The 26,265-nt window shown below is 49.4% G+C and overlaps 1 protein-coding gene across 1 annotated transcript in view; it reads left to right on the top strand.

Moving 5' to 3' along the window:
* chl1 (cell adhesion molecule L1 like) overlaps window positions 1–26,265 on the top strand; it is a 163,873-nt gene that overhangs the window by 90,033 nt on the left and 47,575 nt on the right. The window contains exons 6-9 of the mRNA XM_031901367.1: window positions 3–175; window positions 1,646–1,777; window positions 6,610–6,753; window positions 6,849–6,960. Of these exons, the coding sequence (XP_031757227.1) occupies window positions 3–175; window positions 1,646–1,777; window positions 6,610–6,753; window positions 6,849–6,960 (561 nt within the window). The remainder of the gene's footprint in view (window positions 1–2; window positions 176–1,645; window positions 1,778–6,609; window positions 6,754–6,848; window positions 6,961–26,265) is intronic.

Raw genomic sequence — 26,265 nt, 5'->3', positions numbered from 1 at the left:
AGGCCCACCCCGAGCATCACCTGGTACAGAGAGAAAAGCGGCGCCGTCGTGCTGCAAAGTCACGGGAAACTGCTGAAAATGAAGGACATTTCTGAGGAGGATGAAGGGATTTACCGCTGCAAAGCTGAGAATAGTTGGGGCTCAGTAGATCATGGATTCCATGTCTGGGTAGAGGGTAAGTCCCTTATTGCTCTGTATGTGGGTCCCTCCGGCTCTTCCCATTGTCTGTAACACCAAATAGCTTTAAATAACCTGTAATATATATTCTTATAACTGCCGCCTAGTAATGTCAATAATATCCTTATCATTTACAGTAGGGGGTACATTATCCCTTATAATACATGAGTGATACTCAGAGTTCCCTGTATAACTCAGCCTGCAGCCTTGTGCCTTTATATGGGCACAGAACCCCTCAGTGACTGCTAATATCCTTATCATTTACAGTAGGGGGTACATTATCCCTTATAATACATGAGTGATACTCAGAGTTCCCTGTATAACTCAGCCTGCAGCCTTGTGCCTTTATATGGGGGGCACAGAACCCCTCAGTGACTGCTAATATCCTTATCATTTACAGTAGGGGGTACATTATCCCTTATAATACATGAGTGATACTCAGAGTTCCCTGTATAACTCAGCCTGCAGCCTTGTGCCTTTATATGGGCACAGAACCCCTCAGTGACTGCTAATATCCTTATCATTTACAGTAGGGGGTACATTATCCCTTATAATACATGAGTGATACTCAGAGTTCCCTGTATAACTCAGCCTGCAGCCTTGTGCCTTTATATGGGCACAGAACCCCTCAGTGACTGCTAATATCCTTATCATTTACAGTAGGGGGTACATTATCCCTTATAATACATGAGTGATACTCAGAGTTCCCTGTATAACTCAGCCTGCAGCCTTGTGCCTTTATATGGGGGGCACAGAACCCCTCAGTGACTGCTAATATCCTTATCATTTACAGTAGGGGGTACAGTATCCCTTATAATACATGAGTGATACTCAGAGTTCCCTGTATAACTCAGCCTGCAGCCTTGTGCCTTTATATGGGGGGCACAGAACCCCTCAGTGACTGCTAATATCCTTATCATTTACAGTAGGGGGTACATTATCCCTTATAATACATGAGTGATACTCAGAGTTCCCTGTATAACTCAGCCTGCAGCCTTGTGCCTTTATATGGGGGGCACAGAACCCCTCAGTGACTGCTAATATCCTTATCATTTACAGTAGGGGGTACAGTATCCCTTATAATACATGAGTGATACTCAGAGTTCCCTGTATAACTCAGCCTGCAGCCTTGTGCCTTTATATGGGGGGCACAGAACCCCTCAGTGACTGCTAATATCCTTATCATTTACAGTAGGGGGTACATTATCCCTTATAATACATGAGTGATACTCAGAGTTCCCTGTATAACTCAGCCTGCAGCCTTGTGCCTTTATATGGGGGGCACAGAACCCCTCAGTGACTGCTAATATCCTTATCATTTACAGTAGGGGGTACATTATCCCTTATAATACATGAGTGATACTCAGAGTTCCCTGTATAACTCAGCCTGCAGCTAGCTTGGCTGTTGGCTCTATGCTGCAATGAATTATGGGACATTACGGTGCATAAAGACTCATTTCTCCCCCAGGGCCCCCTCGATGGAGGGAAGAGCCGAGAGACAGGGCAGTGAGTGTAGGAGCCAGCGCTGTGCTGCATTGCTCTGCTATGGGGAAGCCTGAGCCAGAGATCAGCTGGAAGAGAAACGGTCTCCCTCTGGGGGGTAAGTACTGAGGGGGATTCCTGCCTACTTTTCATACATCTGTCCCACAACTTTATAGGTCACTTGTTGATGTCTCTGCTGCCTTCCTCCAGCTGTGTGACTCTATAATAACCAGTCATTCCCCTGCTGGAAAGTTCATGTAGGAGCCGCTCATATCAGTCAGTAAATAGATCCCAATACAAACAGCTGATGTGACTCTATAATAACCAGTCATTCCCCTGCTGGAAAGTTCATGTAGGAGCCGCTCATATCAGTCAGTAAATAGATCCCAATACAAACAGCTGATGTGACTCTATAATAACCAGTCATTCCCCTGCTGGAAAGTTCATGTAGGAGCCGCTCATATCAGTCAGTAAATAGATCCCAATACAAACAGCCCATGTGACTCTATAATAACCAGTCATTCCCCTGCTGGAAAGTTCATGTAGGAGCCGCTCATATCAGTCAGTAAATAGATCCCAATACAAACAGCTGATGTGACTCTATAATAACCAGTCATTCCCCTGCTGGAAAGTTCATGTAGAAGCCGCTCATATCAGTCAGTAAATAGATACAAACAGCCCATGTGACTCTATAATAACCAGTCATTCCCCTGCTGGAAAGTTCATGTAGGAGCCGCTCATATCAGTCAGTAAATAGATACAAACAGCCCATGTGACTCTATAATAACCAGTCATTCCCCTGCTGGAAAGTTCATGTAGGAGCCGCTCATATCAGTCAGTAAATAGATACAAACAGCTGATGTGACTCTATAATAACCAGTCATTCCCCTGCTGGAAAGTTCATGTAGGAGCCGCTCATATCATTCAGTAAATAGATCCCAATACAAACAGCCGATGTGACTCTATAATAACCAGTCATTCCCCTGCTGGAAAGTTCATGTAGGAGCCGCTCATATCAGTCAGTAAATAGATCCCAATACAAACAGCCGATGTGACTCTATAATAACCAGTCATTCCCCTGCTGGAAAGTTCATGTAGGAGCCGCTCATATCAGTCAGTAAATAGATCCCAATACAAACAGCCGATGTGACTCTATAATAACCAGTCATTCCCCTGCTGGAAAGTTCATGTAGGAGCCGCTCATATCAGTCAGTAAATAGATCCCAATACAAACAGCCGATGTGACTCTATAATAACCAGTCATTCCCCTGCTGGAAAGTTCATGTAGGAGCCGCTCATATCAGTCAGTAAATAGATCCCAATACAAACAGCCGATGTGACTCTATAATAACCAGTCATTCCCCTGCTGGAAAGTTCATGTAGGAGCCGCTCATATCAGTCAGTAAATAGATACAAACAGCCCATGTGACTCTATAATAACCAGTCATTCCCCTGCTGGAAAGTTCATGTAGGAGCCGCTCATATCAGTCAGTAAATAGATACAAACAGCCCATGTGACTCTATAATAACCAGTCATTCCCCTGCTGGAAAGTTCATGTAGGAGCCGCTCATATCAGTCAGTAAATAGATACAAACAGCCCATGTGACTCTATAATAACCAGTCATTCCCCTGCTGGAAAGTTCATGTAAGAGCCGCTCATATCAGTCAGTAAATAGATCCCAATACAAACAGCTGATGTGACTCTATAATAACCAGTCATTCCCCTGCTGGAAAGTTCATGTAGGAGCCGCTCATATCAGTCAGTAAATAGATCCCAATACAAACAGCTGATGTGACTCTATAATAACCAGTCATTCCCCTGCTGGAAAGTTCATGTAGGAGCCGCTCATATCATTCAGTAAATAGATCCCAATACAAACAGCCGATGTGACTCTATAATAACCAGTCATTCCCCTGCTGGAAAGTTCATGTAGGAGCCGCTCATATCATTCAGTAAATAGATCCCAATACAAACAGCTGATGTGACTCTATAATAACCAGTCATTGCCCTGCTGGAAAGTTCATGTAGGAGCCGCTCATATCAGTCAGTAAATAGATCCCAATACAAACAGCCGATGTGACTCTATAATAACCAGTCATTCCCCTGCTGGAAAGTTCATGTAGGAGCCGCTCATATCAGTCAGTAAATAGATCCCAATACAAACAGCCGATGTGACTCTATAATAACCAGTCATTCCCCTGCTGGAAAGTTCATGTAGGAGCCGCTCATATCATTCAGTAAATAGATCCCAATACAAACAGCTGATGTGACTCTATAATAACCAGTCATTCCCCTGCTGGAAAGTTCATGTAGGAGCCGCTCATATCATTCAGTAAATAGATCCCAATACAAACAGCTGATGTGACTCTATAATAACCAGTCATTGCCCTGCTGGAAAGTTCATGTAGGAGCCGCTCATATCAGTCAGTAAATAGATCCCAATACAAACAGCTGATGTGACTCTATAATAACCAGTCATTCCCCTGCTGGAAAGTTCATGTAGGAGCCGCTCATATCAGTCAGTAAATAGATCCCAATACAAACAGCTGATGTGACTCTATAATAACCAGTCATTCCCCTGCTGGAAAGTTCATGTAGGAGCCGCTCATATCATTCAGTAAATAGATCCCAATACAAACAGCCGATGTGACTCTATAATAACCAGTCATTCCCCTGCTGGAAAGTTCATGTAGGAGCCGCTCATATCAGTCAGTAAATAGATCCCAATACAAACAGCTGATGTGACTCTATAATAACCAGTCATTCCCCTGCTGGAAAGTTCATGTAGGAGCCGCTCATATCAGTCAGTAAATAGATCCCAATACAAACAGCCGATATGACTCTATAATAACCAGTCATTCCCCTGCTGGAAAGTTCATGTAGGAGCCGCTCATATCAGTCAGTAAATAGATCCCAATACAAACAGCCGATGTGACTCTATAATAACCAGTCATTCCCCTGCTGGAAAGTTCATGTAGGAGCCGCTCATATCATTCAGTAAATAGATCCCAATACAAACAGCTGATGTGACTCTATAATAACCAGTCATTCCCCTGCTGGAAAGTTCATGTAGGAGCCGCTCATATCATTCAGTAAATAGATCCCAATACAAACAGCTGATGTGACTCTATAATAACCAGTCATTGCCCTGCTGGAAAGTTCATGTAGGAGCCGCTCATATCAGTCAGTAAATAGATCCCAATACAAACAGCTGATGTGACTCTATAATAACCAGTCATTCCCCTGCTGGAAAGTTCATGTAGGAGCCGCTCATATCAGTCAGTAAATAGATCCCAATACAAACAGCTGATGTGACTCTATAATAACCAGTCATTCCCCTGCTGGAAAGTTCATGTAGGAGCCGCTCATATCAGTCAGTAAATAGATCCCAATACAAACAGCTGATGTGACTCTATAATAACCAGTCATTCCCCTGCTGGAAAGTTCATGTAGGAGCCGCTCATATCAGTCAGTAAATAGATCCCAATACAAACAGCCGATGTGACTCTATAATAACCAGTCATTCCCCTGCTGGAAAGTTCATGTAGGAGCCGCTCATATCAGTCAGTAAATAGATCCCAATACAAACAGCCGATGTGACTCTATAATAACCAGTCATTCCCCTGCTGGAAAGTTCATGTAGGAGCCGCTCATATCAGTCAGTAAATAGATCCCAATACAAACAGCTGATGTGACTCTATAATAACCAGTCATTCCCCTGCTGGAAAGTTCATGTAGGAGCCGCTCATATCAGTCAGTAAATAGATCCCAATACAAACAGCTGATGTGACTCTATAATAACCAGTCATTCCCCTGCTGGAAAGTTCATGTAGGAGCCGCTCATATCATTCAGTAAATAGATCCCAATACAAACAGCCGATGTGACTCTATAATAACCAGTCATTCCCCTGCTGGAAAGTTCATGTAGGAGCCGCTCATATCAGTCAGTAAATAGATCCCAATACAAACAGCTGATGTGACTCTATAATAACCAGTCATTCCCCTGCTGGAAAGTTCATGTAGGAGCCGCTCATATCAGTCAGTAAATAGATCCCAATACAAACAGCTGATGTGACTCTATAATAACCAGTCATTCCCCTGCTGGAAAGTTCATGTAGGAGCCGCTCATATCAGTCAGTAAATAGATCCCAATACAAACAGCTGATGTGACTCTATAATAACCAGTCATTCCCCTGCTGGAAAGTTCATGTAGGAGCCGCTCATATCAGTCAGTAAATAGATCCCAATACAAACAGCCGATGTGACTCTATAATAACCAGTCATTCCCCTGCTGGAAAGTTCATGTAGGAGCCGCTCATATCAGTCAGTAAATAGATCCCAATACAAACAGCCGATGTGACTCTATAATAACCAGTCATTCCCCTGCTGGAAAGTTCATGTAGGAGCCGCTCATATCAGTCAGTAAATAGATCCCAATACAAACAGCTGATGTGACTCTATAATAACCAGTAATTCCCCTGCTGGAAAGTTCATGTAGGAGCCGCTCATATCAGTCAGTAAATAGATCCCAATACAAACAGCCGATGTGACTCTATAATAACCAGTCATTCCCCTGCTGGAAAGTTCATGTAGGAGCCGCTCATATCAGTCAGTAAATAGATCCCAATACAAACAGCTGATGTGACTCTATAATAACCAGTCATTCCCCTGCTGGAAAGTTCATGTAGGAGCCGCTCATATCAGTCAGTAAATAGATCCCAATACAAACAGCTGATGTGACTCTATAATAACCAGTCATTCCCCTGCTGGAAAGTTCATGTAGGAGCCGCTCATATCAGTCAGTAAATAGATCCCAATACAAACAGCTGATGTGACTCTATAATAACCAGTCATTCCCCTGCTGGAAAGTTCATGTAGGAGCCGCTCAGATCATTCATAAAATTGAACCTCTGATCCACTTCTGTGTCTCAATTTTATCTTCATGTAGAAGGTTCCGTACCCCCCAACCATCATGTTCTAGATAAAGAAATCATCCTGAAGAACCTGCAACTGTCCGACACGGCAGTTTACCAATGTGAGTCACGGAACAAGCATGGAACCATTCTAAGCAGCGCTAACATCAATGTTCTAGGTAAGGGAACCTTACACCCTAATACCAATCATATGGGGAGCATTCCTAGTTCATAATTGTTCATAATTGCATAATTGTTCTCTTTGTACCCCCAGATATTGCCCCCGTGATACTTACCCCTGAGGGTACCACCTACTCAGCCGTCCTTGGAAGCCCCGCCTTCCTGCACTGCGAGGCCTTTGCTTTCCCTCGTGCCGACATCTTCTGGTAACTCCTCCCCTTACGCTTCTCCTTCATTTCTTGGGTTCTAGGTTTGCTCAGAACATTTAGGGTTCTTCAATGAAAATGTATTTCACTGACAGGGGGTTTTCCTAGTTCTTACTAAAAACAGATCAGCTCTGGGATGTCCAGATGGGGGTCCAACTTGACCCCCAACCCTCCTTTCCTAAGGCTGATCCCCTTCCTGGTGCCCCCGCAGACCCCACAAACCCCCCTGCCTTAAAGATTGCCATTGATTGCATTCAATTTCCTGATACCCTGGGCCAGTGCTCCTATCAGCAGGAATCTGCCCCAGCCCAGGGTACATGTGGGGTAGAACATTACTTTTCACTCTATTGGCTCCCGTCAGCCCCGGGAAGGGAAGCTACTAGGAAGTGATTACAATCGGGGTGATTAACCTGTGATGAACCCCCCAAGTTATTGTGACCTTCCTTCTCCTTTAACTTAAAGTTCCCTCAGGCTGCGCTACTAACTGCCCCTACCCCTCACTCCTACAGGGTTATACTGAATGTAACGTTCCCTCAGGCTGCGCTACTAACTGCCCCTACCCCTCACTCCTACAGGGTTATACTGACTGTAACGTTCCCTCAGGCTGCGCTACTAACTGCCCCTACCCCTCACTCCTACAGGGTTATACTGAGTGTAACGTTCCCTCAGGCTGCGCTACTAACTGCCCCTACCCCTCACTCCTACAGGGTTATACTGAATGTAACGTTCCCTCAGGCTGCGCTACTAACTGCCCCTACCCCTCACTCCTACAGGGTTATACTGAATGTAACGTTCCCTCAGGCTGCGCTACTAACTGCCCCTACCCCTCACTCCTACAGGGTTATACTGAATGTAACGTTCCCTCAGGCTGCGCTACTAACTGCCCCTACCCCTCACTCCTACAGGGTTATACTGAATGTAACGTTCCCTCAGGCTGCGCTACTTACTGCCCCTACCCCTCACTCCTACAGGGTTATACTGAGTGTAATGTTCCCTCAGGCTGCGCTACTAACTGCCCCTACCCCTCACTCCTACAGGGTTATACTGAATGTAACGTTCCCTCAGGCTGCGCTACTAACTGCCCCTACCCCTCACTCCTACAGGGTTATACTGAATGTAAAGTTCCCTCAGGCTGCGCTACTAACTGCCCCTACCCCTCACTCCTACAGGGTTATACTGAGTGTAAAGTTCCCTCAGGCTGCGCTACTTACTGCCCCTACCCCTCACTCCTACAGGGTTATACTGAGTGTAACGTTCCCTCAGGCTGCGCTACTAACTGCCCCTACCCCTCACTCCTACAGGGTTATACTGAATGTAACGTTCCCTCAGGCTGCGCTACTAACTGCCCCTACCCCTCACTCCTACAGGGTTATACTGAGTGTAAAGTTCCCTCAGGCTGCGCTACTAACTGCCCCTACCCCTCACTCCTACAGGGTTATACTAAGTGTAATGTTCCCTCAGGCTGCGCTACTAACTGCCCCTACCCCTCACTCCTACAGGGTTATACTGAATGTAACGTTCCCTCAGGCTGCGCTACTAACTGCCCCTACCCCTCACTCCTACAGGGTTATACTGAATGTAACGTTCCCTCAGGCTGCGCTACTAACTGCCCCTACCCCTCACTCCTACAGGGTTATACTGAATGTAACGTTCCCTCAGGCTGCGCTACTAACTGCCCCTACCCCTCACTCCTACAGGGTTATACTGAGTGTAAAGTTCCCTCAGGCTGCGCTACTAACTGCCCCTACCCCTCACTCCTACAGGGTTATACTGAATGTAACGTTCCCTCAGGCTGCGCTACTAACTGCCCCTACCCCTCACTCCTACAGGGTTATACTGAGTGTAACGTTCCCTCAGGCTGCGCTACTAACTGCCCCTACCCCTCACTCCTACAGGGTTATACTGAATGTAAAGTTCCCCCGGGCTGCGCTACTAACTGCCCCTACCCCTCACTCCTACAGGGTTATACTGAATGTAAAGTTCCCCCGGGCTGCGCTACTAACTGCCCCTACCCCTCACTCCTACAGGGTTATACTGAGTGTAAAGTTCCCTCAGGCTGCGCTACTAACTGCCCCTACCCCTCACTCCTACAGGGTTATACTGAGTGTAACGTTCCCTCAGGCTGCGCTACTAACTGCCCCTACCCCTCACTCCTACAGGGTTATACTGAATGTAACGTTCCTCAGGCTGCGCTACTAACTGCCCCTACCCCTCACTCCTACAGGGTTATACTGAATGTAACGTTCCCTCAGGCTGCGCTACTAACTGCCCCTACCCCTCACTCCTACAGGGTTATACTGAGTGTAACGTTCCCTCAGGCTTGCGCTACTAACTGCCCCTACCCCTCACTCCTACAGGGTTATACTGAATGTAAAGTTCCCTCAGGCTGCGCTACTAACTGCCCCTACCCCTCACTCCTACAGGGTTATACTGAGTGTAACGTTCCCTCAGGCTGCTCTACTAACTGCCCCTACCCCTCACTCCTACAGGGTTATACTGAATGTAACGTTCCCTCAGGCTGCGCTACTAACTGCCCCTACCCCTCACTCCTACAGGGTTATACTGAATGTAACGTTCCCTCAGGCTGCGCTACTAACTGCCCCTACCCCTCACTCCTACAGGGTTATACTGAGTGTAACGTTCCCTCAGGCTGCGCTACTAACTGCCCCTACCCCTCACTCCTACAGGGTTATACTGAATGTAACGTTCCCTCAGGCTGTGCTACTAACTGCCCCTACCCCTCACTCCTACAGGGTTATACTGAGTGTAACGTTCCCTCAGGCTGCTCTACTAACTGCCCCTACCCCTCACTCCTACAGGGTTATACTGAATGTAACGTTCCCTCAGGCTGCGCTACTAACTGCCCCTACCCCTCACTCCTACAGGGTTATACTGAATGTAACGTTCCCTCAGGCTGCTCTACTAACTGCCCCTACCCCTCACTCCTACAGGGTTATACTGAATGTAACGTTCCCTCAGGCTGCGCTACTAACTGCCCCTACCCCTCACTCCTACAGGGTTATACTGAATGTAACGTTCCCTCAGGCTGCGCTACTAACTGCCCCTACCCCTCACTCCTACAGGGTTATACTGAATGTAACGTTCCCTCAGGCTGCGCTACTAACTGCCCTACCCCTCACTCCTACAGGGTTATACTGAGTGTAACGTTCCCTCAGGCTGCCGCTACTAACTGCCCCTACCCCTCACTCCTACAGGGTTATACTGAATGTAACGTTCCCTCAGGCTGCGCTACTAACTGCCCCTACCCCTCACTCCTACAGGGTTATACTGAATGTAACGTTCCCTCAGGCTGCGCTACTAACTGCCCCTACCCCTCACTCCTACAGGGTTATACTGAGTGTAACGTTCCCTCAGGCTGCGCTACTAACTGCCCCTACCCCTCACTCCTACAGGGTTATACTGAATGTAACGTTCCCTCAGGCTGCTCTACTAACTGCCCCTACCCCTCACTCCTACAGGGTTATACTGACTGTAACGTTCCCTCAGGCTGCGCTACTAACTGCCCCTACCCCTCACTCCTACAGGGTTATACTGAATGTAAAGTTCCCTCAGGCTGCACTACTAACTGCCCCTACCCCTCACTCCTACAGGGTTATACTGAATGTAAAGTTCCCTCAGGCTGCGCTACTAACTGCCCCTACCCCTCACTCCTACAGGGTTATACTGAATGTAACGTTCCCTCAGGCTGCGCTACTAACTGCCCCTACCCCTCACTCCTACAGGGTTATACTGAATGTAACGTTCCCTCAGGCTGTGCTACTAACTGCCCCTACCCTCACTCCTACAGGGTTATACTGAATGTAACGTTCCCTCAGGCTGCGCTACTAACTGCCCCTACCCCTCACTCCTACAGGGTTATACTGAATGTAACGTTCCCTCAGGCTGCGCTACTAACTGCCCCTACCCCTCACTCCTACAGGGTTATACTGAATGTAACGTTCCCTCAGGCTGCTCTACTAACTGCCCCTACCCCTCACTCCTACAGGGTTATACTGACTGTAATGTTCCCTCAGGCTGCTCTACTAACTGCCCCTACCCCTCACTCCTACAGGGTTATACTGAGTGTAACGTTCCCTCAGGCTGCACTACTAACTGCCCCTACCCCTCACTCCTACAGGGTTATACTGAGTGTAAAGTTCCCTCAGGCTGCTCTACTAACTGCCCCTACCCCTCACTCCTACAGGTTATACTGAGTGTAACGTTCCCTCAGGCTGCGCTACTAACTGCCCCTACCCCTCACTCCTACAGGGTTATACTGACTGTAACGTTCCCTCAGGCTGCTCTACTAACTGCCCCTACCCCTCACTCCTACAGGGTTATACTGACTGTAACGTTCCCTCAGGCTGCTCTACTAACTGCCCCTACCCCCTCACTCCTACAGGGTTATACTGAATGTAACGTTCCCTCAGGCTGCGCTACTAACTGCCCCTACCCCTCACTCCTACAGGGTTATACTGAATGTAACGTTCCCTCAGGCTGCGCTACTAACTGCCCCTACCCCTCACTCCTACAGGGTTATACTGAATGTAACGTTCCCTCAGGCTGCGCTACTAACTGCCCCTACCCCTCACTCCTACAGGGTTATACTGAGTGTAACGTTCCCTCAGGCTGCGCTACTAACTGCCCCTACCCCTCACTCCTACAGGGTTATACTGACTGTAACGTTCCCTCAGGCTGCTCTACTAACTGCCCCTACCCCTCACTCCTACAGGGTTATACTGAATGTAACGTTCCCTCAGGCTGCCGCTACTAACTGCCCCTACCCTCACTCCTACAGGGTTATACTGAATGTAACGTTACCTCAGGCTGCGCTACTAACTGCCCCTACCCCTCACTCCTACAGGGTTATTACTGAATGTAACGTTCCCTCAGGCTGCGCTACTAACTGCCCCTACCCCTCACTCCTACAGGGTTATACTGAGTGTAACGTTCCCTCAGGCTGCGCTACTAACTGCCCCTACCCCTCACTCCTACAGGGTTATACTGAATGTAACGTTCCCTCAGGCTGCGCTACTAACTGCCCCTACCCCTCACTCCTACAGGGTTATACTGAGTGTAACGTTCCCTCAGGCTGCGCTACTAACTGCCCCTACCCCTCACTCCTACAGGGTTATACTGAATGTAACGTTCCCTCAGGCTGCGCTACTAACTGCCCCTACCCCTCACTCCTACAGGGTTATACTGAATGTAACGTTCCCTCAGGCTGCGCTACTAACTGCCCCTACCCCTCACTCCTACAGGGTTATACTGAGTGTAACGTTCCCTCAGGCTGCGCTACTAACTGCCCCTACCCCTCACTCCTACAGGGTTATACTGAGTGTAACGTTCCCTCAGGCTGCGCTACTAACTGCCCCTACCCCTCACTCCTACAGGGTTATACTGAATGTAACGTTCCCTCAGGCTGCGCTACTAACTGCCCCTACCCCTCACTCCTACAGGGTTATAGTGAATGTAACGTTCCCTCAGGCTGCGCTACTAACTGCCCCTACCCCTCACTCCTACAGGGTTATACTGAGTGTAACGTTCCCTCAGGCTGCGCTACTAACTGCCCCTACCCCTCACTCCTACAGGGTTATACTGAGTGTAAAGTTCCCTCAGGCTGCGCTACTAACTGCCCCTACCCCTCACTCCTACAGGGTTATACTGAATGTAACGTTCCCTCAGGCTGCGCTACTAACTGCCCCTACCCCTCACTCCTACAGGGTTATACTGAATGTAAAGTTCCCTCAGGCTGCGCTACTAACTGCCCCTACCCCTCACTCCTACAGGGTTATACTGAATGTAATGTTCCCTCAGGCTGCGCTTACTAACTGCCCCTACCCCTCACTCCTACAGGGTTATACTGAATGTAACGTTCCCTCAGGCTGCGCTACTAACTGCCCCTACCCCTCACTCCTACAGGGTTATACTGAATGTAACGTTCCCTCAGGCTGCGCTACTAACTGCCCCTACCCCTCACTCCTACAGGGTTATACTGACTGTAACGTTCCCCTCAGGCTGCTCTACTAAACTGCCCCTACCCCTCACTCCTACAGGGTTATACTGAATGTAACGTTCCCTCAGGCTGCTCTACTAACTGCCCCTACCCCTCACTCCTACAGGTTATACTGAATGTAACGTTCCCTCAGGCTGCGCTACTAACTGCCCCTACCCCTCACTCCTACAGGGTTATACTGAGTGTAACGTTCCCTCAGGCTGCTCTACTAACTGCCCCTACCCCTCACTCCTACAGGGGTTATACTGAATGTAACGTTCCCTCAGGCTGCGCTACTAACTGCCCCTACCCCTCACTCCTACAGGGTTATACTGAATGTAAAGTTCCCTCAGGCTGCGCTACTAACTGCCCCTACCCCTCACTCCTACAGGGTTATACTGAATGTAACGTTCCCTCAGGCTGCTCTACTAACTGCCCCTACCCCTCACTCCTACAGGGTTTATACTGAATGTAACGTTCCCTCAGGCTGCCTACTAACTGCCCCTACCCCTCACTCCTACAGGGTTATACTGAGTGTAACGTTCCCTCAGGCTGCGCTACTAACTGCCCCCTACCCCTCACTCCTACAGGGTTATACTGAATGTAACGTTCCCTCAGGCTGCGCTACTAACTGCCCCTACCCCTCACTCTACAGGGTTATACTGAATGTAACGTTCCCTCAGGCTGCGCTACTAACTGCCCCTACCCCTCACTTCCTACAGGGTTATACTGAATGTAACGTTCCCTCAGGCTGCGCTACTAACTGCCCCTACCCCTCACTCCTACAGGGTTATACTGAATGTAACGTTCCCTTCAGGCTGCGCTACTAACTGCCCCTACCCCTCACTCCTACAGGGTTATACTGACTGTAACGTTCCCTCAGGCTGCTCTAACTAACTGCCCCTACCCCTCACTCCTACAGGGTTATACTGAATGTAACGTTCCCTCAGGCTGCTCTACTAACTGCCCCTACCCCTCACTCCTACAGGGTTATACTGAATGTAACGTTCCCTCAGGCTGCGCTACTAACTGCCCCTACCCCTCACTCCTACAGGGTTATACTGAATGTAACGTTCCCTCAGGCTGCCGCTACTAACTGCCCCTACCCCTCACTCCTACAGGGTTATACTGAGTGTAACGTTCCCTCAGGCTGCTCTACTAACTGCCCCTACCCCTCACTCCTACAGGGTTATACTGAATGTAACGTTCCCTCAGGCTGCGCTTACTAACTGCCCCTACCCTCACTCCTACAGGGTTATACTGAATGTAACGTTCCCTCAGGCTGCGCTACTAACTGCCCCTACCCCTCACTCCTACAGGGTTATACTGAATGTAACGTTCCCTCAGGCTGCTCTACTAACTGCCCCTACCCCTCACTCCTACAGGGTTATACTGAATGTAACGTTCCCTCAGGCTGCGCTACTAACTGCCCCTACCCCTCACTCCTACAGGGTTATACTGAATGTAACGTTCCCTCAGGCTGCGCTACTAACTGCCCCTACCCCTCACTCCTACAGGGTTATACTGAATGTAACGTTCCCTCAGGCTGCACTACTAACTGCCCCTACCCCTCACTCCTACAGGGTTATACTGAATGTAACGTTCCCTCAGGCTGCGCTACTAACTGCCCCTACCCCTCACTCCTACAGGGTTATACTGAGTGTAACGTTCCCTCAGGCTGCTCTACTAACTGCCCCTACCCCTCACTCCTACAGGGTTATACTGAATGTAACGTTCCCTCAGGCTGCGCTACTAACTGCCCCTACCCCTCACTCCTACAGGGTTATACTGAATGTAAAGTTCCCTCAGGCTGCGCTACTAACTGCCCCTACCCCTCACTCCTACAGGGTTATACTGAATGTAACGTTCCCTCAGGCTGCTCTACTAACTGCCCCTACCCCTCACTCCTACAGGGTTATACTGAATGTAACGTTCCCTCAGGGCTGCTCTACTAACTGCCCCTACCCCTCACTCCTACAGGGTTATACTGAATGTAACGTTCCCTCAGGCTGCTCTACTAACTGCCCCTACCCCTCACTCCTACAGGGTTATACTGAATGTAAAGTTCCCTCAGGCTGCGTTACTTACTGCCCCTACCCCTCACTCCTACAGGGTTATACTGAATGTAACGTTCCCTCAGGCTGCGCTACTAACTGCCCCTACCCTCACTCCTACAGGGTTATACTGAATGTAAAGTTCCCTCAGGCTGCGTTACTTACTGCCCCTACCCCTCACTCCTACAGGGTTATACTGAATGTAACGTTCCCTCAGGCTGCGCTACTAACTGCCCCTACCCCTCACTCCTACAGGGTTATACTGAGTGTAAAGTTCCCTCAGGCTGCGCTACTAACTGCCCCTACTCCTCACTCCTACAGGGTTTACTGAGTGTAACGTTCCCTCAGGCTGCGCTACTAACTGCCCCTACCCCTCACTCCTACAGGGTTATACTGAGTGTAACCGTTCCCTCAGGCTGCGCTACTAACTGCCCCTACCCCTCACTCCTACAGGGTTATACTGAGTGTAAAGTTCCCTCAGGCTGCGCTACTAACTGCCCCTACTCCTCACTCCTACAGGGTTTATACTGAGTGTAACGTTCCCTCAGGCTGCGCTACTAACTGCCCCTACCCCTCACTCCTACAGGGTTATACTGAGTGTAACGTTCCCTCAGGCTGCGCTACTAACTGCCCCTACCCCTCACTCCTACAGGGTTATACTGAATGTAACGTTCCCTCAGGCTGCTCTACTAACTGCCCCTACCCCTCACTCCTACAGGGTTATACTGAATGTAACGTTCCCTCAGGCTGCGCTACTAACTGCCCCTACCCCTCACTCCTACAGGGTTATACTGAATGTAACGTTCCCTCAGGCTGCGCTACTAACTGCCCCTACCCCTCACTCCTACAGGGTTATACTGAATGTAAAGTTCCCTCAGGCTGCGCTACTAACTGCATCTACCCCTCACTCCTACAGGGTTATACTGAATGTAACGTTCCCTCAGGCTGCGCTACTAACTGCCCCTACTCCTCACTCCTACAGGGTTATACTGAGTGTAACATTCCCTCAGGCTGTGCTACTAACTGCCCCTACCCCTCACTCCTACAGGGTTATACTGAATGTAACGTTCCCTCAGGCTGTGCTACTAACTGCCCCTACCCCTCACTCCTACAGGGTTATACTGAGTGTAACGTTCCCTCAGGCTGCGCTACTAACTGCCCCTACCCCTCACTCCTACAGGGTTATACTGAATGTAACGTTCCCTCAGGCTGCGCTACTAACTGCCCCTACTCCTCACTCCTACAGGGTTAAACTGAGTGTAACGTTCCCTCAGGCTGTGCTACTAACTGCCCCTACTCCTCACTCCTACAGGGTTATACTGAGTGTAACGTTCCCTCAGGCTGCGCTACTAACTGCCCCTACTCCTCACTCCTACAGGGTTATACTGAATGTAAAGTTCCCTCAGGCTGTGCTACTAACTGCCCCTACCCCTCACTCCTACAGGGTTATACTGAGTGTAACGTTCCCTCAGGCTGCTCTACTAACTGCCCCTACCCCTCACTCCTACAGGGTTATACTGAATGTAACGTTCCCTCAGGCTGCGCTACTAACTGCCCCTACCCCTCACTCCTACAGGGTTATACTGAGTGTAAAGTTCCCTCAGGCTGCGCTACTAACTGCCCCTACCCCTCACTCCTACAGGGTTATACTGAATGTAATGTTCCCTCAGGCTGCGCTACTAACTGCCCCTACCCCTCACTCCTACAGGGTTATACTGAGTGTAACGTTCCCTCAGGCTGCGCTACTAACTGCCCCTACCCCTCACTCCTACAGGGTTATACTGAGTGTAACGTTCCCTCAGGCTGCGCTACTAACTGCCCCTACCCCTCACTCCTACAGGGTTATACTGAATGTAACGTTTCCCTCAGGCTGCTCTACTAACTGCCCCTACCCCTCACTCCTACAGGGTTATACTGAATGTAACGTTCCCTCAGGCTGCGCTACTAACTGCCCCTACCCCTCACTCCTACAGGGTTATACTGAATGTAAAGTTCCCTCAGGCTGCGCTACTAACTGCCCCTACCCCTCACTCCTACAGGGTTATACTGAATGTAACGTTCCCTCAGGCTGCGCTACTAACTGCCCCTACCCCTCACTCCTACAGGGTTATACTGAATGTAACGTTCCCTCATGCTGCGCTACTAACTGCCCCTACCCCTCACTCCTACAGGGTTATACTGAATGTAACGTTCCCTCAGGCTGCGCTACTAACTGCCCCTACCCCTCACTCCTACAGGGTTATACTGAATTTAACGTTCCCTCAGGCTGCGCTACTAACTGCCCCTACCCCTCACTCCTACAGGGTTATACTGAATGTAACGTTCCCTCATGCTGCGCTACTAACTGCCCCTACCCCTCACTCCTACAGGGTTATACTGAGTGTAACGTTCCCTCAGGCTGCGCTACTAACTGCCCCTACCCCTCACTCCTACAGGGTTATACTGAATGTAATGTTCCCTCAGGCTGCGCTACTAACTGCCCCTACCCCTCACTCCTACAGGGTTATACTGAGTGTAAAGTTCCCTCAGGCTGCGCTACTAACTGCCCCTACTCCTCACTCCTACAGGGTTATACTGAGTGTAACGTTCCCTCAGGCTGCTCTACTAACTGCCCCTACCCCTCACTCCTACAGGGTTATACTGAGTGTAACGTTCCCTCAGGCTGCGCTACTAACTGCCCCTACTCCTCACTCCTACAGGGTTATACTGAGTGTAACGTTCCCTCAGGCTGCGCTACTAACTGCCCCTACCCCTCACTCCTACAGGGTTATACTGAGTGTAACGTTCCCTCAGGCTGCGCTACTAACTGCCCCTACCCCTCACTCCTACAGGGTTATACTGAATGTAACGTTCCCTCAGGCTGCTCTACTAACTGCCCCTACCCCTCACTCCTACAGGGTTATACTGAATGTAACGTTCCCTCAGGCTGCGCTACTAACTGCCCCTACCCCTCACTCCTACAGGGTTATACTGAATGTAACGTTCCCTCAGGCTGCGCTACTAACTGCCCCTACCCCTCACTCCTACAGGGTTATACTGAATGTAACGTTCCCTCAGGCTGCGCTACTTACTGCCCCTACCCCTCACTCCTACAGGGTTATACTGAATGTAATGTTCCCTCAGGCTGCGCTATTAACTGCCCCTACCCCTCACTCCTACAGGGTTATACTGAATGTAAAGTTCCCTCAGGCTGCGCTACTAACTGCCCCTACCCCTCACTCCTACAGGGTTATACTGAGTGTAAAGTTCCCTCAGGCTGCGCTACTAACTGCCCCTACTCCTCACTCCTACAGGGTTATACTGAATGTAACGTTCCCTCAGGCTGCGCTACTAACTGCCCCTACCCCTCACTCCTACAGGGTTATACTGAGTGTAACATTCCCTCAGGCTGTGCTACTAACTGCCCCTACCCCTCACTCCTACAGGGTTATACTGAGTGTAACGTTCCCTCAGGCTGCGCTACTAACTGCCCCTACCCCTCACTCCTACAGGGTTATACTGAGTGTAACGTTCCCTCAGGCTGCGCTACTAACTGCCCCTACCCCTCACTCCTACAGGGTTATACTGAGTGTAACGTTCCCTCAGGCTGCGCTACTAACTGCCCCTACCCCTCACTCCTACAGGGTTATACTGAATGTAACGTTCCCTCAGGCTGCGCTACTAACTGCCCCTACCCCTCACTCCTACAGGGTTATACTGAATGTAACGTTCCCTCAGGCTGCGCTACTAACTGCCCCTACCCCTCACTCCTACAGGGTTATACTGAATGTAACGTTCCCTCAGGCTGCACTACTAACTGCCCCTACCCCTCACTCCTACAGGGTTATACTGAATGTAACGTTCCCTCAGGCTGCGCTACTTACTGCCCCTACCCCTCACTCCTACAGGGTTATACTGAATGTAATGTTCCCTCAGGCTGCGCTACTAACTGCCCCTACCCCTCACTCCTACAGGGTTATACTGAGTGTAACGTTCCCTCAGGCTGCGCTACTAACTGCCCCTACCCCTCACTCCTACAGGGTTATACTGAATGTAACGTTCCCTCAGGCTGCGCTACTAACTGCCCCTACCCCTCACTCCTACAGGGTTATACTGAGTGTAACGTTCCCTCAGGCCTGCTCTACTAACTGCCCCTACCCCTCACTCCTACAGGGTTATACTGAATGTAACGTTCCCTCAGGCTGCTCTACTAACTGCCCCTACCCCTCACTCCTACAGGGTTATACTGAATGTAATGTTCCCTCAGGCTGCGCTACTAACTGCCCCTACCCCTCACTCCTACAGGGTTATACTGAGTGTAACGTTCCCTCAGGCTGCTCTACTAACTGCCCCTACCCCTCACTCCTACAGGGTTATACTGAATGTAACGTTCCCTCAGGCTGCTCTACTAACTGCCCCTACCCCTCACTCCTACAGGGTTATACTGAGTGTAAAGTTCCCTCAGGCTGCTCTACTAACTGCCCCTACCCCTCACTCCTACAGGGTTATACTGAATGTAACGTTCCCTCAGGCTGCTCTACTAACTGCCCCTACCCCTCACTCCTACAGGGTTATACTGAATGTAACGTTCCCTCAGGCTGCTCTACTAACTGCCCCTACCCCTCACTCCTACAGGGTTATACTGAATGTAATGTTCCCTCAGGCTGCGCTACTAACTGCCCCTACCCCTCACTCCTACAGGGTTATACTGAGTGTAACGTTCCCTCAGGCTGCTCTACTAACTGCCCCTACCCCTCACTCCTACAGGGTTATACTGAATGTAACGTTCCCTCAGGCTGCGCTACTAACTGCCCCTACCCCTCACTCCTACAGGGTTATACTGAATGTAACGTTCCCTCAGGCTGCGCTACTAACTGCCCCTACCCCTCACTCCTACAGGGTTATACTGAGTGTAACGTTCCCTCAGGCTGCGCTACTAACTGCCCCTACCCCTCACTCCTACAGGGTTATACTGAATGTAACGTTCCCTCAGGCTGCGCTACTAACTGCCCCTACCCCTCACTCCTACAGGGTTATACTGAATGTAACGTTCCCTCAGGCTGCGCTACTAACTGCCCCTACCCCTCACTCCTACAGGGTTATACTGAATGTAACGTTCCCTCAGGCTGTGCTACTAACTGCCCCTACCCCTCACTCCTACAGGGTTATACTGAATGTAACGTTCCCTCAGGCTGCGCTACTAACTGCCCCTACCCCTCACTCCTACAGGGTTATACTGAATGTAACGTTCCCTCAGGCTGCGCTACTAACTGCCCCTACCCCTCACTCCTACAGGGTTATACTGAGTGTAACGTTCCCTCAGGCTGCGCTACTAACTGCCCCTACCCCTCACTCCTACAGGGTTATACTGAATGTAACGTTCCCTCAGGCTGCGCTACTAACTGCCCCTACCCCTCACTCCTACAGGGTTATACTGAATGTAACGTTCCCTCAGGCTGCGCTACTAACTGCCCCTACCCCTCACTCCTACAGGGTTATACTGAATGTAACGTTCCCTCAGGCTGCGCTACTAACTGCCCCTACCCCTCACTCCTACAGGCCCAAATTACCCATCTACCTTGGCACTTATTGCCCTATAGTGGAACCTACCTCTGGCCCAGGCTCCCAGAACACCCCCTCCCACAAGTGGGGGAACCCCAACCCACACACACACGGTGCTTTCCCTTTTTATTGCCTTTGGGAACCCCGACACCCCCAGTTACTGAACTGCAGGGAAAATACATTATAGGGACAGGAGGCAACTCCCCTCCCAACGTTTTGTATGGAAGCCCCTGTGGCCCAAACACAGGCAGTTACCTGCTTGAAGTTACATTGGGGGTCACTATATTGCCCCAGTTACAGCGAAGCCCCCCGGGGGTTACTATAATGGCTGTACAAGTGCTAATACTGTACCTTTTAATAATCACCTCCTTCCTATCACTATAGGGCTGATTCACTAAAGGTCGATAAGTTGTAACGTATTTTTGCGTTAAAATTAAATATTATCGCATGTGTTAAGTCGCATATCGCGTGCGTTAATTCTCGCGCAGAAATAACACTAACGCATGATTCACAAACGCTTAGACGCTAAATATCGCATTAGTCTGTGCGAAAATTAACCCCTACTTGGGCCTGGCGGTAATTATAGAAAAGTACAGTTAATGAGCTTTTGGCAACACAATAAGGACTTTGCAGTGGGATTTATTCTGTGTTGGCCCCCAGCGTGTATGGCTAATATGGCGTGTATGGCTAATATGGCGTGTATGGCTAACATGGCGTGTAGGGCTAACATGGCGTGTAGGGCTAACATGGCGTGTAGGGCTAACATGGCGTGTAGGGCTAATATGGCGTGTAGGGCTAATATGGCGTGTATGGCTAATATGGCGTGTATGGCTAACATGGCGTGTAGGGCTAACATGGCGTGTAGGGCTAACATGGCGTGTAGGGCTAACATGGCGTGTAGGGCTAATATGGCGTGTAGGGCTAATATGGCATGTAGGGCTAATATGGCGTGTAGGGCTAACATGGCGTGTATGGCTAACATGGCGTGTAGGGCTAATATGGCGTGTAGGGCTAATATGGCGTGTAGGGCTAATATGGCGTGTAGGGCTAATATGGCGTGTATGGCTAATATGGCGTGTATGGCTAACATGGCGTGTATGGCTAACATGGCGTGTATGGCTAACATGGCGTGTATGGCTAACATGGCGTGTATGGCTAACATGGCGTGTATGGCTAATATGGCGTGTATGGCTAACATGGCGTGTATGGCTAACATGGCGTGTATGGCTAACATGGCGTGTAGGGCTAATATGGCGTGTAGGGCTAATATGGCGTGTATGGCTAACATGGCGTGTAGGGCTAACATGGCGTGTAGGGCTAATATGGCGTGTATGGCTAATATGGCGTGTAGGGCTAATATGGCGTGTAGGGCTAATATGGCGTGTATGGCTAACATGGCGTGTATGGCTAACATGGCGTGTAGGGCTAATATGGCGTGTAGGGCTAATATGGCGTGTATGGCTAACATGGCGTGTAGGGCTAACATGGCGTGTAGGGCTAATATGGCGTGTATGGCTAATATGGCGTGTATGGCTAACATGGCGTGTATGGCTAACATGGCGTGTATGGCTAACATGGCTAATATGGCGTGTATGGCTAACATGGCGTGTATGGCTAACATGGCGTGTATGGCTAACATGGCGTGTAGGGCTAATATGGCGTGTATGGCTAACATGGCGTGTAGGGCTAACATGGCGTGTATGGCTAACATGGCGTGTATGGCTAACATGGCGTGTATGGCTAACATGGCGTGTATGGCTAATATGGCGTGTATGGCTAATATGGCGTGTGGGGCTAATATGGCGTGTATGGCTAACATGGCGTGTATGGCTAACATGGCGTGTATGGCTAACATGGCGTGTAGGGCTAACATGGCGTGTATGGCTAACATGGCGTGTATGGCTAACATGGCGTGTAGGGCTAATATGGCGTGTAGGGCTAACATGGCGTGTAGGGCTAACATGGCGTGTATGGCTAACATGGCGTGTATGGCTAACATGGCGTGTATGGCTAACATGGCGTGTAGGGCTAATATGGCGTGTATGGCTAACATGGCGTGTATGGCTAACATGGCGTGTATGGCTAACATGGCGTGTAGGGCTAATATGGCGTGTATGGCTAACATGGCGTGTATGGCTAACATGGCGTGTAGGGCTAACATGGCGTGTAGGGCTAACATGGCGTGTAGGGCTAACATGGCGTGTATGGCTAACATGGCGTGTATGGCTAACATGGCGTGTATGGCTAACATGGCGTGTAGGGCTAATATGGCGTGTAGGGCTAATATGGCGTGTAGGGCTAATATGGCGTGTAGGGCTAATATGGCGCGTAGGGCTAATATGGCGCGTAGGGCTAATATGGCGCGTATGGCTAATATGGCGCGTATGGCTAACATGGCGCGTATGGCTAACATGGCGCGTATGGCTAATATGGCGCGTATGGCTAATATGGCGCGTAGGGCTAACATGGCGCGTAGGGCTAACATGGCGTGTATGGCTAATATGGCGTGTATGGCTAATATGGCGCGTATGGCTAATATGGCGTGTAGGGCTAATATGGCGTGTATGGCTAACATTTGTGTGGGTGAGCATTTGGGGAACAGTGATCACAACATGGTCTCCTTTGAGATAATGCTACAGAGACAGCTCTATAAGGGAGTAACTAAAACGCTCAATTTTAGACGTGCAGACTTTGCCAGTATAAGGGCATCTCTGCAATGTGTCAACTGGGAAAGGCTTTTCATGGGGTTAGACACAGAAGGAAAATGGAACATCTTTAAAACATTGCTTTGTAGGTATACACAACAGTATATCCCCCTTGTAAGCAAGGAGAGGCATCGCAAAGCAAAACCCTTATGGCTGAATAAAAGAGTTAAGGTCGAGGTTGGTAATAAAAAACGTGCTTTTAAAGCATTCAAGTTAGCTGGGGCAGCTGGGGCTTTCATCAGGTACAGGGGGGCAAATAAAGCAGCAAAAAAGCTATCAGGCAGCTAAAATAGAGATGGAAAGGGATATTGCAGCTAGGAGTAAAAAGAATCCAAAATTATTTTTTAATTATGTGAATAGTAAAAAAATGAAGCAAGAAGGGGTGGGAACTTTATTATCACGGGGGGGTAAGTTGGTTGATGAGAACGGGGAAAAAGCTGAAATTTTGATCTCTTATTTTTCATCTGTCTATACATCTGAGGAGCCAGATAATGAAGGCTTCCCTTGTAATATGCCCAGTTCTAGTAATTTAGCTACTGGCGCATGGGTCACTCAGGAGGAAATTCAAAAGAGACTTGAACATGTAAAGGTAAACAAAGGTCCAGGACCGGATGGGATTCATCCCAGGGTATTAAATGAGCTGAGCGCTGTGATTGCCAAGCCTCTTCACATAATTTTTCAGGATTCGTTGAGGTTTGGCATGGTGCCGAGAGACTGGCGGATTGCTAATGTGGTGCCGTTATTTAAAAAGGGATCTCGTTCTCAGCCTGAAAACTATAGGCCTGTTAGTCTGACATCAGTAGTAGGAAAGCTTCTGGAAGGGGTAATAAGGGATAGGATAGTTGAATACATTGCAGTTCACAATACTATTAGTTTGTGCCAGCATGGTTTTATGCGTAACAGATCTTGCCAGACTAATTTAGTCGCCTTTTATGAGGAGGTGAGCAGGAACCTTGATGCTGGAATGGCAGTTGATGTCATCTACTTAGATTTTGCTAAAGCGTTTGATACAGTACCTCACAGAAGGTTAATGATCAAATTGAGGAATATTGGCCTAGAACATAATATTTGTAATTGGATAGAGAACTGGCTGAAGGATAGAGTACAAAGAGTGGTGGTAAATGGAACATTTTCTAATTGGGCCAGTGTGGTTAGTGGAGTACCGCAGGGGTCAGTCCTTGGGCCTTTGCTTTTTAACTTGTTTATTAATGACCTGGGGGGGGCATAGACAGTATTGTTTCTATTTTTGCTGATGACACTAAATTGGGCAAAACTATAAGTTCCATGCAGGATGTGCCGCTTTGCAGAGCGATTTGACAAAATTGGAAAACTGGGCAGCAAACTGGGAAATGAGGTTCAATGTTGACAAGTGCAAAGTTATGCACTTTGGTAGAAATAATATAAACGCAAACTATCTACTGAATGGGAGTGAGTTGGGGGGATCCTTAATGGAGAAGGATCTGGGGGTTTTTGTAGATCACAAGTTGTCTAATTCCAGGCAGTGTCATTCTGTGGCTACTAAAGCAAATAAAGTGCTGTCTTGTATAAAAAAGGGCATTGACTCAAGGGATGAGGACATATTTTTGCCGCTTTATAGGTCCCTGGTAAGGCCTCACCTTGAGTATGGGGGGCAGTAACAGTGAGTATGGGGGGCAGTAACAGTGAGTATGGGGGGGGGGGCAGTTACAGTGAGTATGGGGGGGCAGTAACAGTGAGTATGGGGGGCAGTAACAGTGAGTATGGGGGCAGTAACAGTGAGTTGGGGGCAGTAACAGTGAGTATGGGGGGCAGTTACAGTGAGTATGGGGGGGCAGTTACAGTGAGTATGGGGGCAGTAACAGTGAGTATGGGGGGGCAGTAACAGTGAGTATGGGGGGGCAGTAACAGTGAGTATGGGGGGGCAGTAACAGTGAGTATGGGGGGGCAGTTACAGTGAGTATGGGGGCAGTAACAGTGAGTATGGGGGGCAGTAACAGTGAGTATGGGGGGCAGTAACAGTGAGTATGGGGGGGCAGTTACAGTGAGTATGGGGGGGCAGTAACAGTGAGTATGGGGGGGCAGTAACAGTGAGTATGCAGTGCAGTTTTGGGCTCCAGTCCTTAAGAAGGATATTAATGAGCTGGAGAGAGTGCAGAGACTGCAACTAAACTGGTTAAGGGGATGGAAGATTTAAACTATGAGGTGAGACTGTCAGGGTTGGGGTTGTTTTCTCTGGAAAAGAGGCGCTTGCGAGGGGACATGATTACTCTGTACAAGTACATTAGAGGGGATTATAGGCAGATGGGGGGGTTCTTTTTTCCCATAAAAACAATCAGCGCACCAGAGGCCCCCCCTTTAGATTAGAGGAACGGAGCTTCCATTTGAAGCAGCGTAGGTGGTTTTTCACGGTGAGGGCAGTGAGGGGGTTGGGGAATGCCCTGCCGGGGGGTGTTGGGTAGGGGGTTCCTCACGGTGAGGGCAGTGAGGGGGTTGGGGAATGCCCTGCCGGGGGATGTTGGGTAGGGGGTTCCTCACGGTGAGGGCAGTGAGGGGGTTGGGGAATGCCCTGCCGGGGGATGTTGGGTAGGGGGTTCCTCACGGTGAGGGCAGTGAGGGGTTGGGGAATGCCCTGCCGGGGGATGTTGGGTAGGGGGTTCCTCACGGTGAGGGCAGTGAGGGGGGTTGGGGAATGCCCTGCCGGGGGATGTTGGGTAGGTGGTTCCTCACGGTGAGGGCAGTGAGGGGGTTGGGGAATGCCCTGCCGGGGGATGTTGGGTAGGGGGTTCCTCACGGTGAGGGCAGTGAGGGGGTTGGGGAATGCCCTGCCGGGGGATGTTGGGTAGGGGGTTCCTCACGGTGAGGGCAGTGAGGGGGTTGGGGAATGCCCTGCCGGGGGATGTTGGGTAGGGGGTTCCTCACGGTGAGGGCAGTGAGGGGGTTGGGGAATGCCCCTAGTGATGGGGTAATGGCAGATTCTGTTAATGCCTATAAGAGGGGCCTGGATGAGTTTTTGAACAAGCAGAATATCCAA

Source organism: Xenopus tropicalis, chromosome 4 (assembly GCF_000004195.4).
Source record: "Xenopus tropicalis strain Nigerian chromosome 4, UCB_Xtro_10.0, whole genome shotgun sequence".
Lineage (NCBI taxonomy): Eukaryota > Metazoa > Chordata > Amphibia > Anura > Pipidae > Xenopus > Xenopus tropicalis.
Note: the sequence above shows the minus strand (reverse complement) of the source record. Positions and strands in the feature narration are given on the sequence as shown.